Below are 17,940 nucleotides of genomic sequence, written 5' to 3'. Positions count from 1 at the left end.
CTAAGATTCGGCCTGGCCGAACTTACGGCCGTTTATACTTGTTTTTATTTTCAGTAAAAATGAAATTGTGTAATAAACACTTATTATTAAGATTGTTATATTTCGTAGAGATAAAAAGTAACTACGTTGGCCACACCTGTTTTTCAAACGTTTTATTATTTTGCGTGTTTATACTTCGATGTGTTCGATGTGGATATCTCACAAATCCCTGAATTTCCATATAAATCTTTAACGGCATCCCTAGTATAAAACTACACCCCCAAAAACCATGACAATTAATACTTTTTTCATTTAAATCAATTTGAGGAGTAGAAAATATTTCTAAACACCTATTAAACAGTCTAATAAAAACTATCATCACCACCATGAGACAACAGAAACAGCGGATTAAGAAAAAATCCAATTTAATGAGTAACAATAACGGATGGCATTTTAAGATCGACAATAAGGATAATAATACAAAAAGTATCAATGACAAACATGATGAAGTTCAAATGCGACTATACCAAACTACCCAAAAATTACTAAGAATCTCCCAAATCTTTCTTTGTGCTCCCACGGCAGTGCATAAGCCCAAAAAACCACATGATAGTCCAAGGGATAAATTCTTATATTGTTTCCATCTAGTATGGTGCATTAGTCTATACTTTGGTCTGGCAGCTTGTGTTTACGATGAATATACTACATCAAATATGGATTTACCCACTGTGCAAAAGCCTCTATACTTTAGTGAGTATCTGATATATCTTGTCCATATATTGGAGATTATAGTGCGTATATATAAGGGCCGTGAGAAATTTTGGTCCTTTTATGATTCCATCGTGGACTTCGATTGTAAACTTGTTGACTTTAAACTCCCAGTTAACTACAAAAATTTGGGATTTTTTATTCGCTTGCATTTAGCCCTAATTGTTTTGCACTTCACTCTTACCCTAATTGTGGGTTACTTCTATAGCGACGGTGTATGGTTGAGTTTCTTTCGCACCAGCACTGTTTATGTAATACCGAATATGATAATCCAACTATCCCTGATTCATTATTATGCCATGCTTTTTGGAATTGGAGAACGTCTGGACAAGCTCTTCGTGTTACTCGACCAATTATTGTTAGATTCGGCGAATTATGATGTGCCGACATTACGTTCTCGTTTGCATACTGTACGTTACCTCTACACAAAGCTGGAGCAACTAACTCATGATGTAAACACTGGATTTTCCTATTCCATTGTTTTGATCTATGTGGGATCATTCATCAATATAAGTATTAATATATTTCTACTCTATAAGTATTTCAATGAGTGGAACACTGCAGATCTGGCATGGACTGCATATTCTGCTGTTTGGACTTGCATGCATATTGCCAAAATGACTCTGATTCTTTACTACAATGAAAATATACAAAATAAGGTTAGTTGGAGTGAGATATATATTTAGAACAGATTGAAGTACTCTATTTTTCCATATTCTTTCAGAAGACCAAAACTCTACATTTACTAAGTACTTTCCGATACGATGATATGGCCCTGGAACCGCCGGTAAGAATATTTATGAGTACACCAAAAAAAGTGAACCCACCATGAAAGAAAATGTAGGTTGATTTCAGAAAATTTTAACTAAGAGCCCGTCGTAAGAGGAGAAAACACTACTAATGTTGTCGTTACAATTGTTGTTGTGTCCTTGGAACCAGTTTCAGATAATTATCCCAGTATTTGTTGTTGACTATACCCTCAAAAAAACATCGCTTCTGTAACATATACCCCAAACACATTTTGCTTCAAGCATATATATTTTCAGGATCCACATAAAATATTGTTTGTATTGTTCAAACATATTATGTTTCACCTTAGGGCATACACTGGTAGTAAAAAATTTTAATGACATTTTCTTTGTGTGGATATATTTTTAAGGCGCCAGTTGGTTACTTCCATTATTTTACTTGCAGCATACTCTCTAGGTCTCTTTTTCTAAACACATATATGTTTATAGGCTATTTCCAAATTAACATATGTTTGCATCTAAGCATATTATATTTACAAACATTTTATGTCCCAAACATAATATGTTCTAACATATTAACATATATGTCCCAAACATGTTATGCTAGTTTATGAACATTATATGCTTGCACTTAAAAATATTGTGTTAAAAATTTTGAGTTACAAACATATAATTTTTACACCCAAACATATGAAAAACAGTCTTTTTCGTCCGTGTAGAAACAAGACATTATGTCATCGTTCACCACTCAGGTGAATTCAGCATTGTCTCTAAAAATAGATTTCGATTTGTTATTGCATTAATGTAGTAACAAACCGAAATCCAAAACAAGTGAGTAAAGTCAAAAGTCGGGCGGGGCCGACTATATCATATATACACTGTTATAAAAATATGTTTTTCATATGTTCCGATATAAACAAAATGTGTTTCGGGCACAATTTTTAAAACCAATATATTTAAGTGCAGATATGCAATGTTCCTAAACTAACACTAAATGTTTGGGACACATATGTTAATATGTTAGAATATATTATGTTTGGGGCATGAATGTTTTATAAAAATAATATGTGTGAATGTAAACATATATAAATTTACAAATTTCGAGTAAACATATATATGTTGTGATATTTTATTCAGAAAGCGACAGAGGGAGAGTATAGAGAAAGAACTAGAGATGGAAACCGGGAGGGTTGACAAAAGATATCAACATAACACAGCGAGAGAATGAAAAGAGAGCAATTTCTGTGAAACCGCTTGTATGTTGTTTCGGAAAACTGTTTTATGATAAGGCCAAAAATTTGATACGCTTAAGTCTAAATATTATTTAATTTGAATATTAGAATGAGTATTCGGAGTAAAGAGAATAGACATTCGGAACGAAGAGAATAGACATTTGAAAAAAACAGCATGTGTGTCTTGAGAGCAGCATTTTATGTATGTGTATACATGTGTTTTGTTTATCATTTTGGCATTATGGGCACAATTTTTATACCCACCACCATAGAATGGTGACGGGGGTATAATAAGTTTGTCATTCCGTTTGTAACGCATCGAAATATCGATTTCCGACTATATAAAGTATATATATTCTTGATCAGGGAGAAATTCTAAGACGATATAACGATGTCCGTCTGTCCGTCTGTCTGTCTGTCTGTCTGTCTGTCTGTCTGTCTGTTGTAATCACGCTACAGACTTCAATAATGAAGCAATCGTGCTGAAATTTTGCACAAGCTCGTCTTTTGTCTGCAGGCAGGTCAAGTTCGAAGATGGGCTATATCGGTCCAGGTTTTGATATAGTCCCCATATAAACCGACCTCCCGATTTGGGGTCTTGGGCTTATAGAAATCGTAGTTTTTATCCAATTTGCTTGAAATTTGAAATCTGGAGGTATTTTATGACCATAAAGAGATGTGCCAAAAATGGTGAGTATCGGTCCACGTTTTGGTATAGCCCCCATATAGACCGATCTCCCGATTTTACTTCTTGGGCTTATAGAAACCGCAGTTTTTATTCAATTTACCTGAAATTTGAAATCTAGAGGTATTGTAGGACCACAAATACGTGTGCCAAAAATTGTGAGTATCGGTCCATATTTTGGTATAGCCCCCATATAGACCGATCTCCCGATTTTACTTCTTGGGCTTATAGAAAACGAAGTTTTTATTCAATTTACCTGAAATTGGAAATCTAGAGGTATTGTAGGACCACAAATACGTGTGCCAAAAATTGTGAGTATCGGTCCATATTTTGGTATAGCCCCCATATAGACCGATCTCCCGATTTTACTTCTTGGGCTTATAGAAACCGCAGTTTTTATTCAATTTATCTGAAATTGGAAATCTAGAAGTACTGTAGGACCACAAATATGTGTGCCAAAAATTGTGAGTATCGGTCCATATTTTGGTATAGCCCCCATATAGACCGATCTCCCGATTTTACTTCTTGGGCTTATAGAAACCGCAGTTTTTATTCAATTTACCTGAAATTGGAAATCTAGAGGTATTGTGGGACCACAAATACGTGTGCCAAAAACTGTGAGTATCGGTCCATATTTTGGGATAGCCCCCATATAGACCGATCTCCCGATTTGGGGTCTTGGGAAACCGTAGTTTTTATCCAATTTGTCTGAAATTGGAAATCTAGAGGTATTTTAGGACCATAAAGAGGTGTGCCGAAAATGGTGAGTATCGATCCATATTTTGGTATAGCCCCCATATAGACCGATTTCCCAATTTTACTTCTTGGGCTTCTAGAATCCGAAGTTTTTATCCTATTTGCCTGAAATTGGAAATCTAGAGGTATTTTCGGGTCACAAAGAGGTGTGCCGAAAATGGTGCGTATCGGTCCATATTTTAGTATAGCCCCCATAAGAACGATCTCCCGATTTAACTCCTTGGGTTTCTAGAAACCGTAGTTTTTATCTGATATGCCTGAAATTGTAAATATTCTGGTATTTTAGGCTCACAAAAACGTGTATCGGATTAAGTTTTTATCGGTCCATTTGGTAATGCCTCCATATAGACCGACTTCACTTCTTGAGGGTGTAGAAGGGGCACTGATCATGAAAATTGTTTGAAACTCAATGTAAAATTTCCAGATTTTACTTCTACAGATTTAAGATTTCAAATCAAGACGTTAATTTATAATTTTCTTGCACACTTACAAGAGATGTTAATGATTCCTCTAAACCTCAAACAAAAATGGTTCTTATAAATCCAGAATCTGATATAGTCCTCATAGGTGAAATCTTTAAATTTATCTTCGGGTTGTGTCCTAAAGTCCTCAAGCCCTCCTGAAATTTCAAAGGAAACCCTAATATTTGGTTCATGGTGGTGGGTATTTAAGATTCGGCCCGGCCGAACTTACTGCTGTATATACTTGTTTTTTCTTGGTTCGTTAAAAGAATTCGGAACGTATGCTAACCACTGCTCCACGTGGCCAACAAATGTATGTTTCTGTTAAATAATGTTATGTTTGCATGGGCTCGTGAGCGCTGCAAACTATGCTATATAAATGTAACTTATAACGATAATTGTCTATTGGTGACTATAACAGCTACGTAGCCCAGTGGTAGTGTGTTGGCTTACAAATTGCATGGTACCCGGTTCGATTCTCCGTCCAGGCGAAAGGTAAAATTTAAAAAAATATATAAAATTGAATAATTTCTTCAACATTATTTGTATTACAGAAAAAGGTGCCAATAGCTAAACAAAAATTTCGTGGAAGTGAAAATTATGAGAGGGAATGAGCACAATCTTCTTTGGGGAAATTTCTTCCAAGCATATAATATTTTTGGGCTCAAAATGCTTCCAAACATATAATATGTTCACATAAAACAAACATAATAATGTTTCGGCAATATCCAATAATATATGTGCTTCCTGCAAAATATGTTTGGAACATATGTTAGAGAAGCGATTTTTTGAGGGTGTAACCATCCCTATCGAAGCATAAGCATTTGTGTGGTAACATTGAAATAGATTTGGGAAATAAACCGTATTTACTTATTTAAGAAAACTAAGGGGTACATGTTTATGGAAGCTTTATCTCAATCTACACAGAAATGCTTGATATTAGGAGCTATACCAACCACCAATATTGAGTCCATTATTTAATTATTATACTCTGAGTCCAATCGACAGTCGGCTGAGTGGACAGCGACCGGTGAACCGTCTCCGAAGCGTGGAAAGACTCAAAAGTCCGCTGGCAAAGTAATGGCCTCTGTTTTTTGGTATGCGCATGGAATAATTTTTATCGATTATCTTGAGAAGGGAAAAACCATCAACAGTGACTATTATATGGCGTTATTGGAGCGTTTGAAGGTCGAAATCGCAGCAAAACGGCCCCATATGAAGAAGAAAAAAAGTGTCGTTCCACCAAGACAACGCACTGTGCCACAAGTCATTGAGAACGATGGCAAAAATTCATGAATTGGGCTTCGAATTGCTTCCCCACCCACCGTATTCTAAAAATCTGGACCCCAGCGACTTTTTCTTGTTCTCAGACCTCAAAAGGATGCTCGCAGGGAAAAAATTTGGCTGCAATGAAGAGGTGATCGCCGAAACTGAGGCCTATTATTTTGAGGCAAAACCGAAGGAGTACTACCAAAATGGTATCAAAAAATTGGAAGGTCGTTATAATCGTTGTATCGCTCTTGAAGGGAACTATGTTGAATAATAAAAACGAATTTTGACAAAAATAATGAGTTGTTCTTTGTTAGACCGGGGACTTATCAGTCAACCTGTTATATGGGGGCTATATACAATTATGAACTTGATATGGACCAATGTTTTGTGATTGGGGATCGATTTATCTGAGAGCTATCTATAACTATAGACCGATATGGACCTAGTTAGGCATGGTTGTTAACGGCCATATACTAGCACAATGTACCAAATTTCAACTGACTCGGATGAAATTTGCTCCTCCAAGTGGCTACAAAACCAAATCTCGGGATCGGTTTATATGGGGGCTACATATGATTATGAACTGATATGGACCACTTTTGGCATGATTGTTAAATATCATATACTACCACCACGTAACAAATTTCAACCGAATCGGATGAATTTTGCATCTCCATAAGGCACCGGAGGTCAAATCTGGGGATCGGTTTATAAGGGAGCTATATATAATTATGGACTGATATGAACCAATTCCTGCATGGTTGTTGGATACAATATATTAACACCACGTACCAAATTTCAACTGAATCAGATGAATTTTGCTCTTCCAAGGGGCTCCGGAGATCAAATCTGGGGATCGGTTTATATGGGGGCTATATAAAATTATTAACCGATGTGGACCAATTTTTGCATAGTTGTTAGAGACCATATACTTACACCATATACCAAATTTCTATAATATTTCTAATATTTCGATGTGTTACAAACGGAATAACAAAGTTAATATACCCCCAACCTATTGTGGAGGGTATAATAAAATGAATTCTATTGCTTTGTTTTCAAAAATGAATGCTACTTCAATTTCATTCAATCTACTCCACTTTTTTCCAAAATCTACTTCACTCAATTTTTCACTAGCGGCAGCACTGGGCCGAAGCTTATGTACCCTCCACCATGGATTGCGTAGAAACTTCTACTGAAGACTGTCATCCACAATCGAATTACTTGGGTTGCGGTAACACTTGCCGATGGCAAGGTATCTTAAAACTTCCTAACACCGTAATATATACCACATAGTCCATACGTGGTATATATTAAACTAATTTTGACAAAATTTTCTATAGAAATAAAATTTTGACAAAATTTTCTATAGAAATAAAATTTTGACAAAATTTTCTATAGAAATAACATTTTGACAATGTTTTCTATAAAAATAAAATTTTGGTAGATTATTTTTGGCTCGAGTGGCAACCATGAATATGAACCGATATGGACCAATTTTTGTGTGACTGGGGATCGGCTATATATAACTATAGACCGATATGAATCAATTTTGGCATGTATATTAGCGGCCTTATACTAACACCACGTTGCAAATTTCAACCGGATCGGATGAATTTTGCTCCTCCAAGAGGCTCCGGAGATCAAATCTGGGGAACGGTTTATATGGGGGCTATATATAATTATGGTCCTATATGGACTAATTTTTGCATGGTCATTAAAGAACATATACCAACACCATGTACCAAATTTCAGCCGGATCGGATGAAATTTTCGTTTCTTAGAGGCTCCGCAAGCCAAATCGGGGGATCGGTTTATATGGGGGCTATATATAATTATGGACCGATATGGACCAATTTTTGCATGGTCATTAGAGAACATATACCAATACCATGTACCAAATTTCAGCCGAGTCGGTTGAAATTTGGTTCTCTTAGAGGTTCCGCAACCCAAATCAGGGGATCGGTTTATATGGGGGCTATATGTAATTATGGACCGATATGGACCAATTTTTGCATGGTTGTTAGAGTCCATATACTAACACCATGTACCAAATTTCAGCCGGATCGGATGAAATTTGCTTCTCTTAGAGCAATCGCAAGCCAAATTTGGGGGTCCGTTTATATGGGGCCTATACGTAAAAGTGGACCGATATGGCCCATTTGCAATACCATCCGACCTACATCAATAACAACTACTTGTGCCAAGTTTCAAGTCGATAGCTGGTTTCGTTCGGAAGTTAGCGTGATTTCAACAGACGGACGGACGGACATGCTCAGATCGACTCAGAATTTCACCACGACCCAGAATACATATACACAGTCTCACATAAGTTTACATACCCTTGAGGTTTTTACCTTATAACTAAACATGTTTCTTGTTGTTGTTTATAATCCAGACTAAAAACATCTTCTTGAAAATGGACAAATACTTTGTTTTTTCAAATTAATTTACAAAATCTAAAGCATATATATGCATATTTTATTATATTTTAATAATTAAAGAAAATACAATTTCTTAAACCGTATGTAAACTTGTGTAAGACTGTGTATATACTTTATGGGGTCTTAGAGCTATATTTCGATGTGTTACAAACGGAATGACAAAGATATATTGTGGTGAGGTCAAAGATTTCATGTCTTTAAAATACGAATGCAAATTTTGATTAGCATAGAAGACGCATTTCTCTAATATAAAGTTTTTTCCATGTCCAAAAGTCGATAAACTTTTCAATGAATTCGTATTGTCCATATTATTAAGTGATTTGACTTAAAAATGGGTATCGTAACATGAACATGAAACATTTTTGGGCTAAGGTCAACTTGACTTTAATAATTCAGAAAAATTCTTTAAAATTAATGAAATTGTCTTTAAATTTGTTGTCTTTTTGCATCTTGACTACAAAGAAAAAATCGTTCAAATGTAGGACACGTTTTTAAAGACGTGTTTACTTGAAACATAGCATAATTTCTACTGAAAGTCGAGTCTTAATTAGGAAAATAAAGTTGTCGTTAACTCGTTTTTAAAGGACTTTGATAGCATATGAAGAAAACAAGCTGAAAAAGCGAAAAATTTAAATTTGCTTCCTAGAAGCAAGTACACAAAACCCAAGTTTAAAAGAGAACTGTATCTTAAAAGTATCCTTATGTTACTTGTATTCTCCGCTTCTTTGGCTCGGAATCAATACCAAAATTGTTAAAGTAAAGACAAAATCTTTGGAACCGAGAATGCTTTTTTTTCAGTGTGTAAGTTAGTCTAAAAAGGATATGGGAGCTATCAAAATTTGAAATTTGAGTAATATTGGTTAATAAATATGAGTATTGTGGCCAAATTTGGGAAAATCGAGCGATGCATATATATGAGAGTTACACGCAAAAAAATAATTCTTTCCTCCCAAACGCAATTTTGAACAAACAAAGTTCGTTTCTCATTTGCTTTTCACTGTAAGGAAGTTTATTTGGAAGAAAAGTATATTATTTTTGTGATAAACGTTTATTCTTTTCCAGGATTTAAAAAACAATTTCATAAAGACTAACTCAAAAAAAAAAAAACTTTTCTGACTAATTGCATTTTCGCTCACATCTTTTTCATTTTCACGAGGTTTTTTAGTCCTTAGCACCTTTTTCTGTAGTACAAACCATGTAGAAGAAATTATTCGATATTATAATTTTTTTTTAAGTTTACCTTCCGCCTGGACGGAGAATCGAACCGCTGACCATGCAATTTGGAAGCCAACACACTATCCACTGAGCTATGTTGCTGTTATTGTCAGCAATAGACAATTATCCATATAAGTTATATTTATATAGCATAGCTTGCGGCGCCCACGAGCCGATTAAACAAACTTTATTTAACAGAAACATACATTTAGTTGGGCACCGTCTGAGCATGTCCGTCCGTCCGTCTGTTGAAATCACGCTAACTTCCGAACGAAACAAGCTATCGACTTGAAACTTGGCACAAGTAGTTGTAATTGATGTAGGTCGGATGGTATTGCAAATGGGCCATATCGGTCCACTTTTAAGTGTATCCCCATATAAACGAACCCCCAAGTTTGACCTCTGGAGCCTCTAAGAGAAGAAAATTTCATCCGATCCGGCTGAAATATGGTACGTGGTGTTAGTATATGGTCTCTAATGACCATGCAAAAATTGGTCCATATCGGTCCATAATTATATATAGCCCCCATATAAACCGATCACCAGATTTGACCTCCGGAGCCTCTTGGAAGACCAAAATTCATCTGATTCAGTTGAAATTTGGTACGTGGTGTTAATATATGCCTCAAAAACCCATGCAAAAATTGGTCGAAATCGGTCCATAATTATATATAAGCCCCATATAAACCGATCCCCAGATTTGACCTCCGGAGCCCCTTGGAAGACCAAAATTCATCCGATTCTGTTGAAATTTGGTACATGATGTTAGTATATGGTATCCAACAACCATGCAGGAATTGGTTCATATCAGTCCATAATTATATATAGCCCCCATATAAACCGATCCCCAGATTTGACCTCCGGCGCCTTTTGGAGAAGCAAAATTCATCCTATCTGGTTGAAATTTGGTACGTGATGGTAGTATATGATATGTAACAACCATGCCAAAAGTGGTCCATATCAGTCCATAATCATATATAACCCCCATATAAACCGATCCCGAGATTTGATTATGGAGCCTCTTGGAGGAGCAAATTTCATCCATATCGGTCTATAGTTATATATAGCCCTCAAATAAATCGATCCCCAATCACACAAAAATTGGTCCATATCAAGTTCGTAATTGTATATAGTCCCCATATAAGCGACCCCCATATTTCATTTCTGGCTCTCTACGTATCGTGCAAAAAGTCCATATCGATTCGTAATTATTTGAAGACTTACCTATACATAACTTTTTTGTCTAATATATACCACGTATGGACTAACTCACAATTTAGAAAACGATGTTAAGAAGTTTTAAGATACCAAGTAATTCGATTGTGGAGGACAGTCTTTCGTAGAAGCTTCTACACAATCCATGGTGGAGAAGTTTTCGTAGAAGTTTCTACACAATCCATGGTGGAGGGTACATAAGATTCGGCCTGGCCGAACTTACGGACGTATTTACTTGTTTCATTGTAAAAAAATTGCGGATGCGTCTTTTTTGAACACCTGTTTCTATATGAAGGAGTTGCCAGATCGAAACAAAATTTAACATGTGTTCATAACAGAGATGGAAGTTTCCAAAACACTTAACTTTTCTCTGTTTATACCGCGCTTTTTGCGCTAGGCTGAGAAGTTTCCGAGCTGCCCTCGTAGAGAGTAATATATATAAAAAATTTAATCCCTATATAGGATGAGACTGTCCTAACCAATGTAAAACTTTCTTTAATGAAAAAAAAATGATTTGGTCTCTGGGTGATGTAAGATTGTGAAATACATTGAAATCTGTGATTGGATTTCAATCAAATTTAGACCTTCTAATGCGGGTCTAAAATTGGTACCATATAGAACGAAGTTTTTCTCAGAGCGGCAGTCGGGAAATTTTGAAAGAAAAAATTCCCGCTTTCCCGGGAATTGAAAATGGCCGAGAAAAAACCCAAATAATATCTATAAATTTATCTTTTTGTAAGAAATCATTATAATTTCAGATCCGACACTTTATGCTGCAATTGATGTCTGACACACGAAGCAATGTCATATGTGGAATGGCTGCATTAAATCTTAATTTCATCACTTCGGTACGTATTGAAAATAAATTTTTACTATAAAAATTTTTCCCAAAACTATTTTGTTTTTCGTTTCTCAACAGCTTTTGGTGGCCATTTCGACTTTGTTTATATTTTTGGTTCAATATGACATCACATTTGAAGCTCTAACAAAAACGCACAATCCTCCTAAGCCTCACAGCATACTATTAGAATAAATCATGGCAAATATTTAGTTTGTTATGGGCGGTGGCATTCTAAAACAAGTATATACAGTAGTAAGTTCGGCCGGGCCGAATCTTAAATACCCACCACCGTGAATCAAATGTTATAGTTTCCTTTGAAATTTTAGGGGGGTTTGATGACAGATATTCTCCCAAGCAGAGCAGTTCAACCAGTACACCTCCCGAAGATTAATGTAGAGATTTTACCTATGAAGACTACATCAGATTCTGGATTTATAAGAACCATTTTTATTTGAGTTTTAGAGGAATCATAAACATCTCTTGTAAGTGTGTATGAAAATGATGAAATAACGCCTTGATCTAAAATTTGTAGATTTTTACCCAAATTATTAAAATGATTAGGAGAAGTTAGATCTGGAAATTTTACATTCAGTTTCAAGCACTTTTCATGATCAGTACGCCTTATATAACCTCAAGAAGTGAAATCGGCCTATATGGAGGCTTTACCAAATGGACCGATAAAATCTAAATCCTATATCCTATACTAAAATATGGACCGATACTCACCGTTTTCGGCACTCCTCTTTATGGTCTTAAAATACTCCGAGATTTAAAATTTCAAGCAAATTGGATAAAAACTACGGTTTCTAGAATCCCAAAACAATAAAATCATTTCTTACATACCTAGTTATAGTCCTAAAACCCTCCAGATTTTTAATTTCAGGCAAATTGAACAACAACTACGATTTCTGCAAGCTCAAAAAGTAAAATCGGGAGATCGGTCGATATGGGGGCTATACTAAAACATTGACCGATGCTCACCATTTTCGGCACACCTCTTTATGGCCCTAAAATAATTCTAGATTTCAAATTTCATGCAAATTGGATAAAAACTACGGTTTCTATAAGCCCACAAAGTAAAATCGGGAGATCGGTCTATATGGGGGCTATATCAAAACATGGACCTATACTCATCATTTTCAGCATACCTTTTTATGGTCCTAAAATACATCTAGATTTCCAATGTCAGCTAAATTGGATAAAAACTACGGACTCTATAAGTCCAAGAAGTAAAATCAGGAGATCGGTCTATGTGACACACCTCTTTATGGTCCTAAAATACCTTCAGATTTCCAATTTCAGGCAAATTGGATAAAAACTATGCATCTAGAAGCCCAAGAAGTGAAATCGGGAGATCGGTCTATATGGGGGCTATACCAAAACATTGACCGATACTTACCTTTTTTGCCATACCTCTTTGTGGCCCTAAAATACCTCTAGATTTCCAATTTCAGACAAATTGGATAGAAACTACGGTTTCTATAGGCCCAGGCCCTCAAATCGGGAGGTCGGCTTATATGGGGACTATATCAAAACCTGGACCGATATAGCCCATCTTCGAACTTGACCTGCCTGCAGACAAAAGGTGACTTTGTACAAAATTTCAGCACGATTGCTTCATTATTGAATACTGTGGCGTGATTACAACAGACATACAGACGGACATGGCTAAGGTTGGCTGATAAGTCCCCGGTCTGACACATAGATTGCGTCGCTAGTATTTAAAAAAACGTAAATTTGACGTCTGTAAGTCAATTAGTTTGTGAGATAGAGCGTCTTTTGTGAAGCAACTTTTGTTATTGTAAAAAAAGGGAAAAAACGGAATTTCGAGTTTTGATAAAATACTGTTTTCTGAAGGGTAAAAATACGGTGGAAGCAAAAACTTGGCTTGATAATAAGTTTCCGGACTCTGCCCCAGAGAAATCAACAATAATTGATTGGTATGCAAAATTCAAGCGTGGTGAAATGAGCACGGAGGACGGTGAACGCAGTGGACGCCCGAAAGAGGTGGTTACCGACGAAAACATCAAAAAAATCCACAAAATGATTTTGAATGACCGTAAAATGAAGTTGATCGAGATAGCAGAGGCCTTAAAGATATCAAAGGAACGTGTTGGTCATATCATTCATCCATATTTGGATATGCGGAAGCTCTGTGCAAAATGGGAGCCGCGCGAGCTCACATTTGACCAAAAACAACAACGTGTTGATGATTCTGAGCGGTGTTTGCAGCTGTTAACTCGTAATACACCCGAGTTTTTCCGTGGATATGTGACAATTGATGAAACATGGCTCCATCACTACACTCCTGAGTCCAATCGACAGTCGGCTGAGTGGACAGCGACCGGTGAACCGTCTCCGAAGCAGAGAATGAAGCCGCCGAGTCGCGCCGCCGATTTCAGTCGCCGCCGACCATTTTTTGCCAGTCGACGCCGCCGCCGAATATGTCGACTCATCTCGACTCAAATTTAGCCACCAAGTAATCAAAAATATCGATTTAAATCAGAAAAATGTTTATTAAATTGTCGTATTTTTTCCAAAATTTTGAACACAACCAATCATATTTAATCTGCTATAATAATTTAGCAAAAATTTAGCTCAGAAAATTTGAACGAAAAGTAAATTTGTTTGTAAGATAGGTTGAACAACTAATCTCATTACCATTCGATTAACTTCAAATTGATTTTATAATGGATAATTGTCCGCCGCCGAGTGAACAAATTTATATCGGCTCAGCCGTCAAGCCGCCGGAGGCAAAAATTTAGTGTCCACCGCCGCCGACAAAAATGGGTCGGCTTCATTCTCTGCTCCGAAGCGTGGAAAGACTCAAAAGTCCGCTGGCAAAGTAATGGCCTCTGTTTTTTGGGATGCGCATGGAATAATTTTTATCGATTATCTTGAGAAGGGAAAACCATCAACAGTGACTATTATATGGCGTTATTGGAGCGTTTGAAGGTCGAAATCGCGGCAAAACGGCCCCATATGAAGAAGAGAAAAGTGTTGTTCCACCAAGACAACGCACCGTGCCACAAGTCATGGAGAACGATGTTAGGTTAATTGCTTCCCCACCCACCGTATTCTCCAGATCTGGTCCCCAGCAACTTTTTCTTGTTCTCAGACCTCAAAAGGATGCTCGCAGGGAAAACATTTGGCTGCAATGAAGAGGTGATCGCCGAAACTGAGGCCTATTTTGAGGCAAAACCGAAGAAGTTCTACCAAAATGTATCGCTCTTGAAGGGAACTATGTTGAATAATAAAAACGAATTTTGACAAAAATATGTGTTTTTCTTTATTAGACCGGGGACTTATCAGCCAACCTGGTGCACTAAAAAAAAGTGAACTCTCTATTTCACTAAAGCCAAATCAACTTTATTTTAGTTCATGGAATTATTATGTTTGGAGAATGTTTCCTTTACGCTAATAATTTTTCGCACGCTAGTTAAATTAACTAAAAAACTGAAAAAAATTATACACAAATTAAGCATAAAGATTTACTAAATTCGTATTTCTCACAAAATAGATCATTATTTCTTTAAATTTTTCTACAAAAGCGACCATCATTAACTTCGTATGCCACTAAAGACATTCTTGCAATTTTGAACTCCACTTTTTTCCTTCAAACTACAAAATTTTCTCTAACAATTGAAAAAAGTAATTATGTCTAATAAATGTTCTTGAATTTGTCGAAAAATATTTACTTTTTTTGTGATATCGGCGTGATGTCAGCGTTTGTGATACTATTTAGTTAAAATTTTCTAAAAATATACAAAATTTTCTAAAATTAACCAAAAGATTTCTTCCTGGTTGGTTCACTGTTTTTTCAGTGTATATCGTCTTATAATTTCTCCTTGATCAAGAATATATATACTTTATATAGTCGGAAATCGATATTTCGATGTCTTACAAACGGAATGACAAACTTATTATACCCCCGTCACCATTCTATGGTGGTGGGTATAAAATGGAGTTCAAAATTGCAAGAATGCCTTTGGTGTCATATGAAGTTCAAGATGGGCGCATTTGTGGTAAAATTTACAAATTTAAAGAAATAAAGAACTATTTTGTGAGAAGTACGAAATTAGTAAATCTTTATTCTTTATTTGTGTATAATTTTTAAGGTTGTTTAGTTCATTTAAATAAAGTACGCAAAAAATTATTAGAGTAGAGGAAACTTTTTCCAAACAATAATTTCATGAAATAAAATTAAATTAAATTAGCTATAGTGAAATATAGGGTTCACTTTTTTTTTGGTGTAAAGAGAGCAAATGTCACTTTATCAAAATTCAACCTGGCAACACTGACTAGGGGAAAAATAGGCTTGTTTTCTTTTAGTACTGGATACCCAAGCAGTGTTGGACTAAAAGAAAACAGGTTAGGTTAGGTTAGGTTAAAGTGGCAGCCCGATTAAGATTCAGGCTCACTTAGACTATTCAGTCCATTGTGATACCACATTAACTAAAAGTACCTATTACATATGGGCACTTCTAGTTTTAACCGCTGAACCTTCTTGATTATTTTTCTTTGTTGAACCAACCAGATTGTTCCAAAAACATTAGCAGACTGCTTAAGTTAACGTTTTCCAGATCCGCCAGTAATCTGAAGCTATATGCTCCTAAAAGTTGCTTGCGCTTTACACAAAATGCAGGACACTCACACAAGAGGTGTTTAATTGATTCTTTTTCCTCCGCATCATGACAGCTCATACAATAGTCATTATACTTCGCGCCAATAGTTTTTGCAAAATCTCCTATCAGGCAGCGACCCGTTATAGCAGATATCAGGAGTGATATCTGACGTCTCGAGAACATTAGCATATCTAGTGTGCGGTTTAAGTTGAAATGGGGCCATATTTGCTTGGTGTCGTTACAACCCTTGCAATTCTCCCATCGAACATTTGCCATCATAACAGCCTTCTCACGCAGCATGAGCTTGCAGGTAGCTAGGGGCATACCAACAAATTCTAGTTCCCCTGGAATATGTAAGGTAGTCCCTAGCCTTGCCAACTCATCGGCTTCGCAGTTCCCCGGTATGTTCCTATGGCCAGGCACCCATATTAGGTGAATATTGTACTGCTCAGCCATCTCATTGAGAGATTTGCGGCAATCGATGGCCGTTTTCGAGTTGAGGAACACAGAGTCCAAGGATTTTATTGCAGGTTGACTGTCTGAGTATATATTAATGCCCACATTTTTTGGAACATTACTTCTCAGCCAATTCGCCACCTCTCTTATTGCTAATATTTCAGCCTGAAAAACACTACTGTGATTAGTTAATCTTTTCGCTATTTGAAGTTCCAAATCATTAGAATATACTCCGAAACCCACTTGTCCATCCAATTTGGAGCCATCAGTGTAGAAATCTATATATTCTTTATTCCCCGGGGTCTGTGTGCACCACGCCTCACTGTTGGGGATTAGAGTCTCAAACTTTTTGTCGAAAAGTGGACTCGCCAAAGTGTAATCCACTACGTTAGGCACATCTGACATTGTTTTGAGGACAGAACTGTGACCGTAACCTTTTTCCGACCAAAGCGATAGTTCGCGCAACCGCACAGCCGTTGTTGCAGCTGACTGTTTGGCCAAAATGTCTAAAGGCAATAGATGCAGCATGACATTAAGGGAATTTGTTCCTGTCTTGCTGAATGCGCCTGAAATACACAAACACGCCATACGCTGAACTTTATCTAAACCAGTCGGTTTCTGAAGTGCCGGCCACCAGACTACAACACCATATAGCATTATAGGTCTAACCACTGCCGTGTATAGCCAATGCACAATTTTTGGTTTTAGTCCCCACTTTTTTCCTATTGCCTTTTTGCACGAGTACAAAGAAAACAGAGTACTCGTTTATCCAGGACATGTCCAGAAATCTGCAAAGCTGGCATCGGCGTCACAGGCAACAAGTGAAGTCTTACATTTTTAATGCATGAAATGCTAAAATAGTAATAGATATTTACTGCTGTAATTATTTATGACACTTTAACACTATTAATTTCATGTTCTTCGACAAATTAATCGCAATAAATTGCTATAGTGAATCGAGGAATCACTAAATGAAATCATTCCACATATGAATTCAAGTCAGTTTTTTTTTATACCCTCCACCATAGGATGGGGGGTATATTAACTTTGTCATTCCGTTTGTAACACATCGAAATATTGCTCTAAGACCCCATAAAGTATATATATTCTGGGTCGTGGTGAAATTCTGAGTCGATCTGAGCATGTCCGTCCGTCTGTTGAAATCAGGCTAACTTCCGAACTAAACAAGCTATCGACTTGAAACTTGGCACAAATAGTTGTTATTGATGTAGGTCGGATGGT

The 17,940-nt window shown here is 36.5% G+C and overlaps 1 protein-coding gene across 1 annotated transcript; it reads left to right on the top strand.

Annotated features, from left to right (window-relative positions):
• Nucleotides 1-363: 363 nt before the first annotated feature.
• Nucleotides 364-12,159, top strand: LOC142240311 (putative gustatory receptor 59f). The gene is made up of 4 exons (XM_075312017.1): nucleotides 364-1,406; nucleotides 1,472-1,534; nucleotides 11,535-11,624; nucleotides 11,696-12,159. The coding sequence occupies exons 1-4, from the start codon at nucleotides 366-368 to the stop codon at nucleotides 11,807-11,809; spliced, it is 1,308 nt and encodes a 435-aa protein (XP_075168132.1). The 5' UTR covers nucleotides 364-365; the 3' UTR covers nucleotides 11,810-12,159.
• The last annotated feature ends 5,781 nt before the right edge of the window (nucleotides 12,160-17,940 follow it).

This window comes from Haematobia irritans, chromosome 5 (genome assembly GCF_050003625.1).
Source record: "Haematobia irritans isolate KBUSLIRL chromosome 5, ASM5000362v1, whole genome shotgun sequence".
Taxonomy (NCBI): Eukaryota; Metazoa; Arthropoda; class Insecta; order Diptera; family Muscidae; genus Haematobia; species Haematobia irritans.
The sequence above is the reverse complement of the archived record's forward strand: the minus strand, read 5'-3'. Positions and strand labels throughout refer to the sequence as shown.